We start from the raw sequence: 16,179 nt of genomic DNA, 5'->3' as shown, positions 1-16,179 counted from the left end.
ATAAAAAATATTTTCATATGTATTATTATAATTATGATTTTCAGAGAAAGGGTTTGCTGAAATTGAGATGCATGGATGATGCATCTGTTTTGTGTGTCAGGGAAAATTGGAATTAAAAGCTGGAATTTGCATGTGATGAACGATTCTAAAATTATGTCAGAATGAATGACTTACTCTTTTTTAAATTATTAACTGATATGTTTATTACTTTTAGAGAGAGAGAGAGAGAGAGAAAGGGGGGATGGGATTGAGGGAGAGAGAGAGTGAGCAAGTGCTTGGTTACATTCTGCATGTGCCCCAGTGAAGGACTGAACCTACAACCTGAGTATGTGCCCTGACCAGGAATGGAACCCACAACCTTTGGGGTATGGGATGACATTCCAACCAACTAAACTACCCAGCCAGAGCAGATGACCTACTCTTGTTGATGATTTCAGCCGATTACCTACCGTTTATTATAAGATGTCTAGATAGTTTCCATAATGATGTAAAATATATCACTTTTAAGTTGTGAAAATAAAAATGATAATTGATTTAGACCTTTTTGAACTCTGACTTTTCTCTATGCCTATTTCATTTAAGCTTCCCAGAGGCCAGAGATTTCCTGAGACATATCACCATGTCTTACATTCTTTGCTTCTTGCAATAATTCCCCATGTGACTATTCGTTATGCGGAGATTCCTGATGAGTCCAGAAATGTCAATTATAGTTTGGCCAGTTTCCTGAAGGTGAGTTAAAGGCAACCAAAACATGATAGGAAACTATTCTCCACCAATATCATTTTTAAAGCCAGAGGAAAAAGTTACCTAATTTCTAGAGACTCAGCTATGTCTTTATAACACTGCTGGAGTAACTATTTATCAAATTATTTTTTTAAATATATTTTATTGATTATGCCATTACAGTTGTCCTATTTCCCCCTTTCATTCCCCTCTACCCTGCACACCCCCTCTCCCACCATTCCCTCCTTAGTTTATGTCCATGTGTCACAAGTTATTTAGATTCTGTATTTCCCATACTATTCTTATCCTCCCCCTATTTTCTACCTTCCATCTATGCTGCTTATTCTCTGTACCTTCTCCCCCCTTCTCCTCTTCCCACTCCCCTGTTGCTAACCCTCCATGTGATCTCCATTTCTATGGTTCCATTCCTGATCTAGCTGTCCTCTTAGTTTGCTTTTGTTTTAGGTATGGTTGTTAATAACAGTGAGTTTGCTGTCCTTTCACTGTTCATCTTTTTTATCTCATTTTTCTTAGATAAGTCCCTTTAACATTTCATATCATAAGGGCTTGGTGATGATGAACTTCTTGAATTTGACCTTATCTGAGAAGCACTTTATCTGCCCTTCCATTCTAAATGAAAGCTTTGCTGGATAGAGTAATCTTGTGGTCCTTGCCTTTCATGACTTGGAATACCTCTTTCTAGCCCCTTCTTGCCTATAAGGTTTGTTTTGAGAAATCAGCTGACAGTCTGATGGGAACTCCTTTGTAGGTGACTGTCCCCTTGTCTCTTGCTGCTTCTAGGATTCTCTCCTTCATTTTAATCTTGGCTAATGTAATGATGATGTGCCTTGGTGTGTTCCTCCTTGGGTCCAACTCCTTTGGGACTCTCTGAGCTTCCTGGATTTCCTGGAAGTCTATTACCTTTGCCAGATTGGGGAAATTCTCCTTTATTATTTGTTCAGATAAGTTTTCCACTTGTTGCTCTTCCTCTTCCCCTTCTGGTACCCCTATAATTCGGATGTTGGAACATTTAAAGATGTCCTGGAAGTTCCTAAGCCTCTCCTCAATTTTTTGAATTCTTATTTCTTTATTCTTTTCTGTTTGGTCATTTTTTTCTTCCTTCTGGCCAACTCCATTGATTTTAGTCTCAGTTTTCTCTCCATCACTATTGGTTCCCTGTGCATTTCCCTTCATTTTACTTAGTTTAGCCTTCGTTTGTTCTTCTAATTTGTGACTAAAATCAACCAGTTCTGTGAGCATCCTGATAACCAGTGTTTTGAACTGTGCATCTGATAGGTTGGCTATTTTCTTGGTTGCTTAGAGTTATTGGCCCTGGAGCTTTGAGTTCTTCTTGAGCCACATTGTTTTGGGTCTGTTCACACCTGTTATGTATGAGGGGCGGAGCCCTAGGTGTTCACCAGGGTGGGGCGACCCAGTTGCTGGTTTGTGATGCTGTATGTGGGGGTGGGGTCACAGAGGGACAATAGTGGTCCCCTCTGCTGCTTCCTGCCACTGGGGCCTGTGCGGTTTGTCTCACTGCTCACTCCTTTGCCCGCTTTATCTGCGCACGAATGTGTGACCACAGTCAGCCAGCTGCCTCGTGCCCTCACTGGGTCCGCCAGTGGCTACCCCACACCTGGGATCGGTCCATAGCTGCCTGTGTGCCTGGGTCAGGGAATCTTTCCTGCCCGACCCCACTCTGCTACTGGCTCCGCCCCTCTTATCGGTCTGGATGAACGGTACATTGTTGTCAGACTTCCATATAGTTCAGTTTTCTGTGTTTTGGTTGCGTTTTTGTTACTAAAATTTTGTTGTCTTTAAAGTTGGTTGTTCAAGGAGGCACAGTGTTTCCACCTACGCCTCCATCTTGGCCAGAAGTCTGATTTATCAGTTTTGGTAAAGAGCCAAAGTTTGATTTTTCCCCCTACCATTTTAATGTCCAATTAATTAAATAAGAGGTACCACACATGTGGCTTATTCAGAGGCATGTTTTGCTTGTTTCACATGGTGGTTTTTCAAATATAATAATTTGAATGCCTTTAGACCGGTTGCCAAAATCCTCACCACTCCTTAGTATACCTTTTACTTTCTTTATGCATTTGCATCATTTCTCTGATCCCTGTTGGCCTTTTGAAGTTGCATCTCTTGCATTAAAGCAACTTGTGTGGTCATATAACCACAGTCTACATGTTGCTCCAACATGTAGATGCAAATTGTTAATATTGGTCAGTGAGATTATTTTGTTTGAGAGGTATTAGAAATTTTTATACTTATGGGAGACAGTGCATTGATCATTATATTTTGTTGTTATCAGTATGTAAAGGGCAATGCTAGAATGCAGTGCTGTAAGGTGGGTAACAACACCATTTGCTTCATTGCAGAGAAGGGTCATAGGTTTGTAGTGCACTTAGTTTTATGTGCTTCTTTCCACTCCCCTTCTCGTCCCAGCTCTTCATGTATTGATCTTACCCTAAAAAGTTGACTATCAGTAATGCATTAAAGCAATTTAGATATCTAACATTACCTTCGTTTTATTAAAAATTCACAGCCAGGTATCAGCTTTCTAAAGTGGTTTGATATAAGATCTCTCTTTGGCAGAGTTAAAATAAAGTTCTAACACTATTACATAGCGTTTGATGTGTATTAAAAACGAAACATCCACACATCTTTTTAAAGTGAAACTAATCTGAAAGGTAAAATTGCACTTTCTTCCATGGAGTTTAAACTTGAAGTTTACTGTGTAAAGGAACTAGAACATAGTTGATCTAATAGCAGTATTTGCTTAAATTCAAGTTAACAGACATTTGTCCATCTCCTACATGAGGGCTCAAGGATGCAAGAGGCAATCACATTGAAATGCACATTTCAATGTGGACAAGTTATTTATTATTGGACAAGTTAAAGTGTGATGAATGTTGCGCTGAAAGTATACACAACGCAAAAGGAAAACCAGAAAGGGGATTATAACCAGGGAGTATGAACAGAGACTAGAAGAATAGTTCCCCAAGATAGGAGTTGAAGGTGTCGCAGGTAGAGGGGTCCATAAGCAAAGATGCAACATCCACATTCTGAAACTGTTTAGGGTCGAACAAGAAGTCATTGTTCAGAGACACACATTTACTTATAGCTGGAAAGGCCACCTGGTGCCTGATGATGGTAAGCCTTATTTAAATATCAGGCTAAGAAAATTAGATTTTGATTTGTATGCAATGGGGAACACCAAAGATTTTTTTGAGGATAATTTTATTGCTGGTATGACAGAAGAAGTAAGGAAAAGACCAGAGTCAAGATTACTAAATAGAAGATTAATCCCTCTCCCTTGTCTGCCTGGTAGAGTCCATGCATCTTTTAGAAACTCACCTCTTCCTTAACCTTCCCATGCAGTGTCTGTCACCCCTTCCGGTTTTACCCTTATTGTGCTGTATTTTAATTATTTTTCTTTATTATCGGACAAGGGTAAAGACCATGTGTTAATCACCTTTGTATTTCTCTAGAATGTAATACATTGTCTCAAACACCGTAGATCCTCCAAATGTTCTGTTGGTTGAATGAGTAAACAGAAGCCTACCTCAAGAAATTAAGAGGTGATGAGGATGCAACCTAGGGTAGTGGCAGGAGAAGTTAAAAGGACAGGTGAGAAGTGAGATGCAGACAGCTGCTTAATCAATATTGAGTTCCTTCTATTTCACAGGAATATTCTAGGTCAAGAGTGTCAAAGTCATTTTAACCAGGGGCCACATCAGCCTCATGGTTGCCTTCAAAGGGCTAAATGTGTCATTTCAAATCCTTAACAGTTAAGGAGTAGTTACATTTATACAGTCCTAAAATTGCATTCAGCCCTTTGAAGGCAACCATGAGGCTGAGGTGGCCCCAAGTGAAAATGACCCCTGTTCTACGTGCTATGGAGAACATAAAGAAAAAGAGGTAGTTCCTATTGTTCTGTCTAGGTGAAAACACAGGAAAAGAGTAAGTAAGTGCAAACTAGTAAGAATAAAGTGCTCAAAAGGACCTGTAGACCAAGGTGGTTAAGGAAGATGGAACTTCACCAGAATATTGAAGAGTGGGCAGGATTAGGTAGACATTGGGATAGAATTTCTAGCTACTCCTGGCATGCATGAGCAAAGACCCAGAGGTGGGACTATACAGGGCATCTTGAGGGCATAACACATATATAAGCTGTATTGGAAAACAGAACTAGAAAAGTAGGTTGGAACATGATTGTGAGGGTCCTTGATTGCTAAGGTAAGGAATTAGAAATTTTATTAGATGCAGTAGGAACTCTTGAAAACTTTTAGGCAGGAAGGTGACACGATTAGGGCTGGAGTTAGAGATTAATGTGGAAGCACTCGAATGGAAAGATTAGTCATGAAAACTGTTCAGGAGGCTAACTACATTTGTTCAGTTGGCAAGGTAATGAGAGCCTTATCTAGGAGTGACAGCGGGCAGATATGAATAACTAGGAGGGCTGTCACAGAAGAAGAACGTTTTTACAACCAAGACCTCACAAGATACAAACAAAAACTTATCATGTGATCTGAAATGTTTACATAGGCAAGCTTCACTTTCAGTAGCTAAATGGCCACTTTACCCTTTGAGAGTTGACCAAACTGAGGCTCTACAGCCGAATAGATTACATATATGTGTTTTATGTATGTTTATGCGTGGATATATGTATACAGAGATGTGTGTGTGTGTGTGTGTGTGTGTGTGTGTGATATATATATATATATATATATATATATATATATATATATATATAGTTTTATTTCTACATTGTACAGTTGGTGTTCCAGTTCCAGTGATAAATCACTTGCCCTTTGTCTCTTTCTTTAAGGTTACCTAATGTTCTGAAAGCTGTTTTCTATTATCTGTAAAAGAGAAAAATGTCATCCATACATGTGGAACTAATTAAAAAGATTTAAAAAATTTATACTTGACAGACTTAGCCGTATACAGCTGACTGTTCATTTTGATTTGGTTTCTACAGCGCTGCTTGTCCTTAATGGATAGAGGATTTGTTTTCAATTTGATAAATGACTATATATCTGGATTCAGCCCCAAAGATCCTAAGGTAAGGTACAAGGACCTAACTGTAGTAGATGTCAGACATTATAGAGTGTGAGACCAAGGGTGACATTTATTGTCCACTGGAGGATTTGGAACTGCTGTTTTCATTTAGGCACTTGGAGTGTAGCTATACTTTAAAGAAGGGATTATTGCTAGTATTCTGGAGGTCCCCCAAGACCACCCACGTGTTTGGTGGTTTGATAGAAAGACTCATAGGACTCAACACAGAGTCATGCTCATGGCGAAGATTCATTATGATGACACAGCAAGGATCCTGAGCTGGATCAGTAAGGGGAAAAGATTTTGAGGGGAGCCCTTGGCAGTCTGTGTGCAAGCTTCCTGAGCATGCCCTTCCTCCTGTGAGGGGTCACATAGCACCCCTTCTCTCCAGCAGTGCAAATGCAGCCACACACGTGCAATACTTCTCTTCAGTGAAGCCCATTTGGGGTTTAGGGTTGTTATCGGGGACAGTTCATGTATTGGAGGCTGGTCAAAATTCCAGAGTTTTGGAAAGGAAAGCAAAGCAGGTGTCCACCATAAATCACATTATTTGTACCGAGAGTTTGAGCAGGCTGGCACTAAAGGTTACACCCTTATCATGTAGGGAATGTTTCTAAATCCAATTTCCCAAATGCTAGCCAACAACCACCCAGTTTTTAAGGACACTAGTCTTGGGCCTGTTATGTTAACTCTTTCCTGCATAGCTCAGCTCTCTAAGTGTGCTTAAAATACTGAACACTTCTGTTTTGAAAATTAATGTTCTGTATGCAATGATTAAAATAGGAAATGCCTACTGAATATGAATTTGTATATAATTTCCTGTCATTTAGGTTCTAGCCGAATACAAGTTTGAATTTCTGCAAACAGTTTGTAATCACGAACATTACATTCCTTTGAATTTGCCAATGGCATTTGCAAAGCCTAAACTTCAGCGAGTTCAAGGTAGGTATTTGTCTTTTCCGTCATTTGGAATTGTGTTTTCTCTTTTTTGCTAGCCTTAGTGCAGTATAATATTGTATTTTCTGGTTAAACCAGTCAGTTTAAAGGTAACCTCAGAATTGTTACTACCTGAAGGTAGATTTGTTGATGGTATTCTGCATTTATTTAATAGTAGTGTTACTGTGGTAGCATTCGCAGCATGAAGAAATCTGGTGTGCTACGTAGATTGTTGCTTAAACATAGACGTTAGATATTAGTAAAATTGTTCTCTGTAGTAGTGTTTGGACTCTTATGAGGCTGAATTAAGAAAACCATATAAATGTACTTCTGAAAGAAGCATCAAGAGAAATGTATAAAGACAGAATAAAGTAGTAATATGTATGTATTAATTTTGAAATAACTTCAGTTATCTCCATTGTTAGTTTTATTGAATGCTTTGTTGTGTAGCACTATTCTTATGTTACTATGTTTTTTATTTGTCCCTTTTCTTTTCATATATTAATTAGATTTTTTTTCATTTGCGGTGGACCGTTTGACTTCAGTAGGTAGGTTTAACTCGGTTCACTCTAAAGTAGTTTGCTTTCTTTAAAAACAGTTGATTTGGTGAATGTATAATGTGGACGGGGACTTTGTTTGCTTTTCAAATCCTCCCTAGCCAAAAGGAGGCTTTAGTTAATGTACCCTGAAAATGAGTTAGGTGGTGTGTTTGTTTGCTTTTAAAATAAGTTTGAGTGTTGATTGCTAGAGGAATCAACTTTAAAATACCATCATCAGGAAACAAGTTCCAACTCAAGCCAGCACAGGAATACTGGGGAGCTGTCCTTTAAGTATGTGTCATCTCCCATGCTTGCCTTGCTTCTCTCTGACCCTGTGTCATGACTGCTTGGGTGCAGTTTTGAAGGTGTGGATGAGTTCATCTGATTAGATTTATTTAAACCACTGAAGTGAAAAACTCACTACCATTGCAAAATCTATCCAGATAAGGCCACCCAGGTAAGTCAGTACTGGCCCTTGTGCTTAGAAAGTGATGGGGATTCACAAAGAGCTTGAGCAATGGCAGGAAGAAAATCAGCTGTTTGGGTTTCTAGGGGTAGCTGCTGAGCAGTGGTTTTAGTGATTGAATTACAGCCAGTGAAAATGGAGGGAAAATATTCAGTCACTCTCTTACTAGATTTTGAGCATGTATAGCTCACATTACCTCTCCCAATATTTATTAATAGCTATGAGGAACTCAGAGAAAAGAAGGGGTGGGCAGATCATCAGGATTTCAGATTCAATCGGGCTATTCACAGCATTTATTAACTCCTAACCGAATGCATAGCATTATATTAAGTGAAGAGGCCAAACATAATAATAAAAGATGTATCCTTTAGCTTTATGGCCTAACTAAATTAAGCGATAGGCTAGAGGAAATATGGTAGAAACCTACTGTAGAAATTAAGCTTGATCACAATCCCTGCTAAGAAAGTTATAAGGCAAGTCCCAACTAGGATATTAGCAGCTAGGATTGAAAATGGATTGAGGCTATAATAGGGAGTGGAAGACATAGTTTGAAGTGTAGATTTTGTGAAATAAAAGAATTGTATTTGTGTCATGATGAATTGGAGTGAGATGAGGCTGCTTTTCTTACTGCTCTTTTATCCCGTTGTATTCAGGTCAATATGCAACATTTACTAGAATATAGAACAGCCAATAGTTAGTACTATTAGAAGGATTCAGTTGTCTAGTTTCTCTTCCTTTTCCTAATTTACAACTATAAACAGATGAGTAAATTAAGTATTGTCATATAAAATTACTTCAATTTGTACTTGTAACTAGTTTCATCAGATAATAAAGAAATGTGTTAAGGTATTGCCATGGTATTCTTTCATTCTAGGTTCTGTCCTAAGAGTTAAAAAAAATCTAGAGGGGAAAAGAATCTAGGGACAATCGTACCCATTGAAATTATCATTAAGGCTTTCATCTAGCCCTAATTATGAGTGCCCCTGTCTTGTAAAATTTTGCATGCTCATTCTATATGGTAAAATAATTGTTCAGGTTTATTAATAGTAAAAGAATAGCTCTTGCTAGCATGATCACATAATTACTGAATAATAAATATAGTATTTTAATATTAAAATAAATTTTGAATATTTTTATGGATGGGTTTTAAATTTCATTGTACTGCAGATTCAAATCTTGAATACAGTTTATCAGATGAATATTGCAAGCATCACTTCTTGGTTGGCCTACTTCTGAGAGAAACCTCCATTGCTCTGCAAGACAATTATGAGATCAGATATACAGCTATCTCTGTTGTAAAGAATCTTTTGATAAAACATGCATTTGATACTAGATACCAGCATAAGGTAAGCATGTGTATATAATCATCTGAATCAGTAAATTTCTGTTAAGATTTTATATTGAAGATAAAGTTTTCAGTAAGGACATAATATGAATATTGATGAACTTATTTTTACAAATAAGGTTTGATTCGGTTTCAAATGATTAGGTCTTGAAAGTATTGTTTAGTTAACTGTTAAAGAAAAATGGTGGTTTCTCCCTTTGGCCGTGTTTTGCCCTGCTTTCCTCCCAGGAGTAAGGATTCTGGGAAAATACTAAGAATGAGATTGCAATTGAAAATAGTTTCTTTGAGCAAGAGGCAAGCAATCTGTATGTTTCTCACATCGAAACTTCTCTCCCATCCCCTCTCTCTAAAAATAAATAAATAAAATCTTAAAATAAATAGTCACTTTGAATCCTATTGGTTATTCACAAATTCAAGCTGACTGTGTTTTATCAGAAGTAGGGTTTATTTTATGATGTCAAACTATTTCATTCTTCCTTTTGATAGTTTCTTTAGTCCTGTGGAATTTCTTCACTACATTTAATAGCTGTCCTATCCACTCCTGCCTCCCGATTGTTTTTCTTTTGTCACTGGCACTGAGGAAATAAACATTACTGTCACAGATGGCAGCATCACTGTGGATTGTGCTCTCCAGGATATCAGTGCATGGCCTTGACTGCCACTATCATGTCCAACTATAAGTCACCCCAAAACATTTAATATTTATGAGTTAGCAAATAACAAGGATGTTGTTATTTGCTAGTATATATGCCCCAAAAGTTATTACAAACCAACCTTTATTAAACACATCCAGAAAGATGTAGAAGTCCCTTTGTATAGTCAGAGTTGTAAGACAAAAAAAAATATTAAACCTGCCATTCCCACACTGAAACCTGATAATAGAATATCAGGCAGGATTCTTGGCATGCCAATCCAACATGTTGGAATGGTCCATGAAGTAATGCTTTCTCAAGCAGTCCTTGGGCCTGGAATCTCTCATTGACTCTACTTTGATGAAGGGCACGCCACCTCTAAAGCATTTAATTTGCTAAAATATTTATCTGGGCTAGTGGGTCAGCCATTTTGACTGAACAGGCTGGTGGATTTAGGCATTGTTTTCAGTGATTTTGTTTGTAACCAGTTGTTCCCCTGCACTCTGTCCCTAGACCCACTGTTTGAGCATCATGTTAAATGATTTTGATGCTGGACTTCCTGGGTGGCTTCCCAAAGCTTCTGTCCTCTTCACTGGCAAATGCCCTCCTTTTTCTTAACAGAGAGTCCATATATTTACTAAATTATTTGTACCCAGATGAACATTTTGATAGCTGCTTAGGACAATTTCACATCTAAAAGATGGACACCTCAATGAAAAAAAATCATTCTCTGGAAACTCAATTTTTTTACAGTATAAAAACAATGTATTTGCCTTCCCTGAATAAACTGAAAGTGTTGTCTTAGAAAAAGAAACAAAAAACACCGTTTTATGTTTCAACAGCATAACTATCTCATGATTTGTTACATAAACATGATTTTTCAAAAATCATACACTCTTGTAGCCATGTGTACTCTTTCAAATATCCCTTAATATATATATGTTTATAAATAAGTATATTATTGGTTTCTAAGTGACTAATATAAGATATGATAAATATGTCATATATAAAATATGTAATAAGAACTTTTTCTTCTTACTGAGTAAATGTGGATGTAGCTGCAAACCTTACATATGTTACACATGGATCACTGTGTGAAGGCCACAGCTTTTTTGCTGTTTGCTGCACCTTTAGCATATGTATTCAAATCTTATTAACATTAAATCCTATGGACTTGAAAAAGTATACTATGTGGATTTACAATAACTTACCCCATCAAATGGCTCCAGGTGTAACATATTGTTTCATAATTTGTTCCTTTGTTTTTACATGCAGATATAAATAAAATTATGTTACTTACTATTAGTATCACTTTGGAAAGCCAACTTACTTGGAGATGAATTTTATTCTTTTTCTCCAGTATTCCCATTTGTCTGTAATAAACAGAAAATGCCTGCCACCTGTATCCAATTATATCTCTTTAATTACAATTACAATTTTTTGTCCTCACCTGAAGACATGATTTCATTGCTTTTAGAATGAGGGAAAGGAAGAGAGAGAAACATCGATCAGTTGCCTCCCGTGTGCACTGGGGGTCATTATGTGCCCTGACTGGGAATGGAACTTACAGCCTTTCAGTTATGGAATGATACTCCAACAAACTGAGCCACACTGGCCAGGGCTAATTACAGTTTTTTAACTTACAATTTTTTCTCAGTTTTTGTGGTTCTATTATTGTATAAAGTACATTTAAACTGCTTAGCTTTGAGATGTTACTTTATTACTTAACTGCAGGTAGCACTGTTTTTGTCTCATTGTAATTATAATAACCTCCTCCCCCTTAGTGTAGTTTGCTCTGTTATTTGCCCCTTTTTAGGTGGATATTGATTATTGACTTAACACAAGTTAAGTGGTATAATATATTTAAATGAAAATATATTTTAAAAGTCATCCATTCCAACCAAGTTTAGTCAAACCTTTAAAAATGCTAGTTACTACTGTGTTCTGGTTAACTGCTGTTTATGCCTAGTAGTGGGGGAGAGGGTCATACAATGTGGAGGATAATATCATTAGCTGTGATTTCAAAGGATTCACAGGAAAAGCACAAAATGATCTTCCACTTCATAAAGGAAGAAGTTGTACTCCCCATACCCTATCTCTTTAGATGAAAGTGAAGGAAAAGGGAATTCACTAGTGCCTTACCTAGAGCTGAAATTTTACATACAGATGCACCTCGACCTCTGATGGGGGTATGTAGTGATAAACCCATTGCATATTGAAAGTACTGTAAGTTGAAAATACATTTAATATACACCTTACTGAACATCCTGACCTAGCCTATCTTAAATGTGCTCAGAACACTTGCACTAAAACCCACAGTTAGGAAAAATCATGAAACACAAAGCCTATTTTATAATCAGATGTTGAATATCTCATGTAATTTATTATTTGTATCACTTTTGCACCATTGTAAAGTCAAAAAACCATAAGTTGAACGAACCATTGTAAGTTTGGAACAATCTGTATTTTTACATTATGTATTTGGACATTACTTTTTAAAATTCTGAGGGTAGTAAATTTATATACACACTCACAGCCATTGTTGTCTGTAAATAAGTTAAAAATTATGCCATTTGAGTGTATTTGCAGTTTTAGACTGTGGGACAGATTGAAATGCCAAGCTCTTTACCCTTTCAGTGACTTCTAATGCCCTTTCCTCTTTGTTCAAAAGCTTGACAGGTATTAATGAGTATAGGATTCTCTCCAATAGAACTTTGCGTCATGGGCCTGATAACCAAAGCTTCACTTCCTATTTCTGTTTGGTCCGAAGAATTCACAGATGGCCTGAGTAAGAGGCCATTTGTCAAATACAAATGATGATGCCAAAGTGAGGGTAGAGAGAGGAGTTTCAAGCACCCATACTTTTTATGATGTTGGGCCCTAAAGGTCTTCTCTAAATTTCCAGACAAGCCTCCTGAAGTTCCAAAATATGGAGAATAAATCTTGTACCCTGAAAACAATCGTTTTTGCTGATTTGAGTGTATGTACATATCTGGTGAGGAATCTCTATGGCTCAGAAAAGCCATAAATAAATTTGTATAAGAGGTACCACATTAGTTAAGACTGTTGTGGCCAGCTTTATTTACATATTTATAAATATATCAATCCCAAGTATTACAATTGTCTTAGGGGGCCAAGATCACATTATTTTAATTGCAGCTTTAATCAAAGCAAAAACATGTTTTTTGAATGAATACGGTAATTTATTGGTTTTTCACTTCTTCCACCCCACCCATCCATCCATTCAAGCTAACAGGTATATTGGCCATCCGCTATGTGCCCAGGCATTGAGGATGAAGGATGAGTAATAAGACAGACATGAGCCCTGCTCTAATGAAATTCAGCCCTCACTGCAGTTAAAGAATAGGGCTAATATGATCTGCTTTAAAGGTTAACTGTTATTAAAACAGTAAACTTTTGTCTTTTACATTATGTAGTTAGTTGTAATTGAGGCATGTGATTTGACTCTGTATAAATCCAAATATCAAGTGTTCTGTGATAATTAGTTTTGAGACTATAAGCGTAAATAGATTCATGCTTCACTACCTTGTTGTGGATATTAGCCTGCTTTTTGTTTTTTTTTATTTTTAAAAATTTATTTAATTATTGGTCAAGTACAGTTTTCTGGTTTTTACTCCCATCCCAGCCCACTCCCCCAGTACTACCCACCTCCCTCCCATTTCCACCCCCTTTAGTTGTTGTCCATGTGTCCTTTATACTTGTTCCTGTAAATCCTTCCCCTTTTCCCCTGAAATTCCCTCCCCTCTCCTCTCTCTGGTCACTGTCCCCTTGTTCTCTATTTCAGTGTCTTTGTTTTTATTTTGCTTGCTTGCTTGTTTTGTTGTTTAGCTTTTAGTTTTTAAATTGGTAGATGGAGCCAACTTTTATAATATACATATTACAGATATATATCATATATATTTTATACCTATCAGGCTTCTTTAAAATATATTTTAATCACAGTTGACATATAGTATTTATTATTTTAGTGTCAGGTGTATGACATAGCAATTAGACATTTATATACCTTACAAAGTTACCACCCCAGTATGTTTAGCACCCACCTGGCACCATACATAGTTATTACAATATTATTGACTGTATTTCCTATTTGTTTTTCTTAATCCCTTCCCCTTTTTCATCCAGTCCCCCAATCTCCCTCCCATCTAGCAATGGTCAGTTTTGTTCTGTTTTGTTTGTTCATTTATTTTGTTTTCTAGATTCCACATGTAAGTGAAATCATTATACCTATAAGCTTGCCTCCTGATAATTATTTTTCAGAACCAACAAGCCAAAATAGCACAATTGTACCTCCCATTTGTTGGACTGCTTTTGGAAAATATACAGCGATTAGCAGGTCGAGATACCTTGTATTCTTGTGCAGCTGTGCCTAATTCTGTAAGTAGTAATGTGTTTCTATTTGTGTTTATCTTGTTTCGTTGACGATATTTGGAATTGGTATCATATGCTTTATGGTCTCAATCTAAATTCAGGAGTGTCCAAGATTTGGGCATCTCTGGGCCACATTGGAAGAAGAGTTGTCTTGGGCCACACTTTATAACATCGTGACACATAATCACACACACAGAAAATCTCATGTTTTAGGTAAATTTACAGTTTTGTGTAGGGCCACATTCACAGCCATCCTGACCTGCATGCAGCCCGGGGGCCATAGGTTGAACACCCTTGGTCTAAATGGTTCACTTTTTATTCCTGGTTTACATTTCTTGAACTTGAATGTGCATATGAATCCCCTGGGGAATTTGTTAAAACAAAATTTAATTCAGCAGATCTGGGTAGAGCTTTTGATAATGTGTTTATAACAAGCTTTTGGCTGCTTCTGGTCCAAGAACCACACTTGTTTTAAAAGATTTATTTATTTTTTAGAGAGGGGAAGGGAGGGAGAAAGAGAGAGAAAAACATCAGTGTGTGGTTAGCTCTCACATGGCCCCCACTGGGGACCTGGCCCACAACCCAGGCATGTGCCCTGACTGGGAATCGAACCTGCAACACTTTGGTTTGCAGTCCATGCTCAGTCGACTAAGCTACACCAGCCAAGGCCTAAGAACCACACTTTTAAGTAACGAGGCCCAAGAGAACACCAAAAAATCCTTTCTACTCAGTGTTTTAAGATTTGCTGTTCTTGCTTTTACATATTTATTCAACTTGAAAAGGGAACAAAAGATTTCTCCAGTGCCAAAATGTTAGACACCAGGGATTAAACTGTATTCCTTTGCTTCTCTCCTCCCTTGATAGCCTCCTTTCGGCACTTCTTGATGAGTCACTTTTGGCTCATCACAATTGGTGTGTGCCTTTTTCTCCTGTCAGAATTTAGGTTTAAAGGAACGTTGGAGCCTGTAAATTTCCCATTTGGCCAGACACCTTTTGCCATTGTAATAGTCAAAACTTTCTTTCTCACATTAGATCTAAAGGGTTTTATCTCCACTTCATCATTTGTCATTCCATACCTTTTACCATCTTGGTTATGCTCTTCTGGATATGCTCCATTTTACTAATCATCTCATTAAAATATGGCACTTACACTTTAATGTCTGCCCAGTGGGACTGTTAACTCCTACTCTACCCCCACTCCGTGTTCTCTATGGCCCAAAATTACCTTTACACTTTCAGTAGCCATGTCACATTGTTGGGAGGCAGATTAAACTGTCTTTTACATCTTCCTTTGGAAATCCCCCTATCTTGATTTGTGAAGCCTGTCCCGGGTTCCCCAGAAAGCCGCTTCTATGCCTCCCTGATGGCTTGATTACCTGTAGCTCCTAATTTTATCACCCACCTGTGTGTCAGGCCAGTGTTTCTTCACAAACATCATGGCTCATGGTTATATTTACTCCATAATATTTGACAGTGATGTTTGGAAATATTTTATTTACCTGTTTTTTCTTTTGCAGCTCAAGTTCACCTAGGGCTTCTGGTCACACCCCCTCCTTCTAGCACTGCCCGATTCCAAGCAGGAGAATTGAACCAGACTGCACCAGTTGCAGCTTTTATCAGCCATCTAGAGTTGTCCCTTAGCCAGAGGTCATGGTTACTTCAATGTGCTAGTACCCATTTGTTTAAAGATTTGTCACCTAAATACCAATACTGATACCTGATTTAGGCTTTCACAGTGAGCTTTGTTTAAAATTTGGGTATCATTTTATATGATTAATTTTATTTCTTACCCTAGTGTACAAATTTAAGTGACAGAGGTATCACATTGTGTTACAGGCATCCAGAGATGAATTTACATGTGGATTCACTTCACCTACAAGTAGAGGGAGTCTGAGCACTGACAAAGACACCGGTAATTAAATCCTTTAAAGATTATACATTGAATGGCTATTTAGGAATGTACCCTGTCCTTCTGTGTTTTTTGAAATATAGTAAAAACTACATAGCATGATTTCTACTAAAACTTAATTAAAATCTGACTCACACTTGCAGCCACATTTTTTTTGTTCAGGTTCCTTG

The 16,179-nt window shown here is 37.5% G+C and overlaps 1 protein-coding gene across 2 annotated transcripts in view; it reads left to right on the top strand.

Annotated features, from left to right (window-relative positions):
- The window catches only part of DOCK11 (dedicator of cytokinesis 11), a 198,562-nt gene that overhangs the window by 115,626 nt on the left and 66,757 nt on the right, over positions 1–16,179 (top strand). Inside the window, exons 28-34 of one of the 2 annotated variants that reach the window (XM_037146003.2) lie at positions 583–729; positions 5,711–5,794; positions 6,621–6,732; positions 7,236–7,274; positions 8,899–9,077; positions 13,990–14,106; positions 15,937–16,012. In XM_037146003.2, coding sequence (XP_037001898.2) covers positions 583–729; positions 5,711–5,794; positions 6,621–6,732; positions 7,236–7,274; positions 8,899–9,077; positions 13,990–14,106; positions 15,937–16,012 — 754 coding nt within the window. The remainder of the gene's footprint in view (positions 1–582; positions 730–5,710; positions 5,795–6,620; positions 6,733–7,235; positions 7,275–8,898; positions 9,078–13,989; positions 14,107–15,936; positions 16,013–16,179) is intronic. The other variant, XM_037146004.2, reaches the window with a different exon arrangement.

This window comes from Artibeus jamaicensis, unplaced genomic scaffold (genome assembly GCF_021234435.1).
Source record: "Artibeus jamaicensis isolate MK-2021 breed Jamaican fruit bat unplaced genomic scaffold, CSHL_Jam_final scaffold_378, whole genome shotgun sequence".
Lineage (NCBI taxonomy): Eukaryota > Metazoa > Chordata > Mammalia > Chiroptera > Phyllostomidae > Artibeus > Artibeus jamaicensis.
Note: the sequence above shows the minus strand (reverse complement) of the source record. Positions and strands in the feature narration are given on the sequence as shown.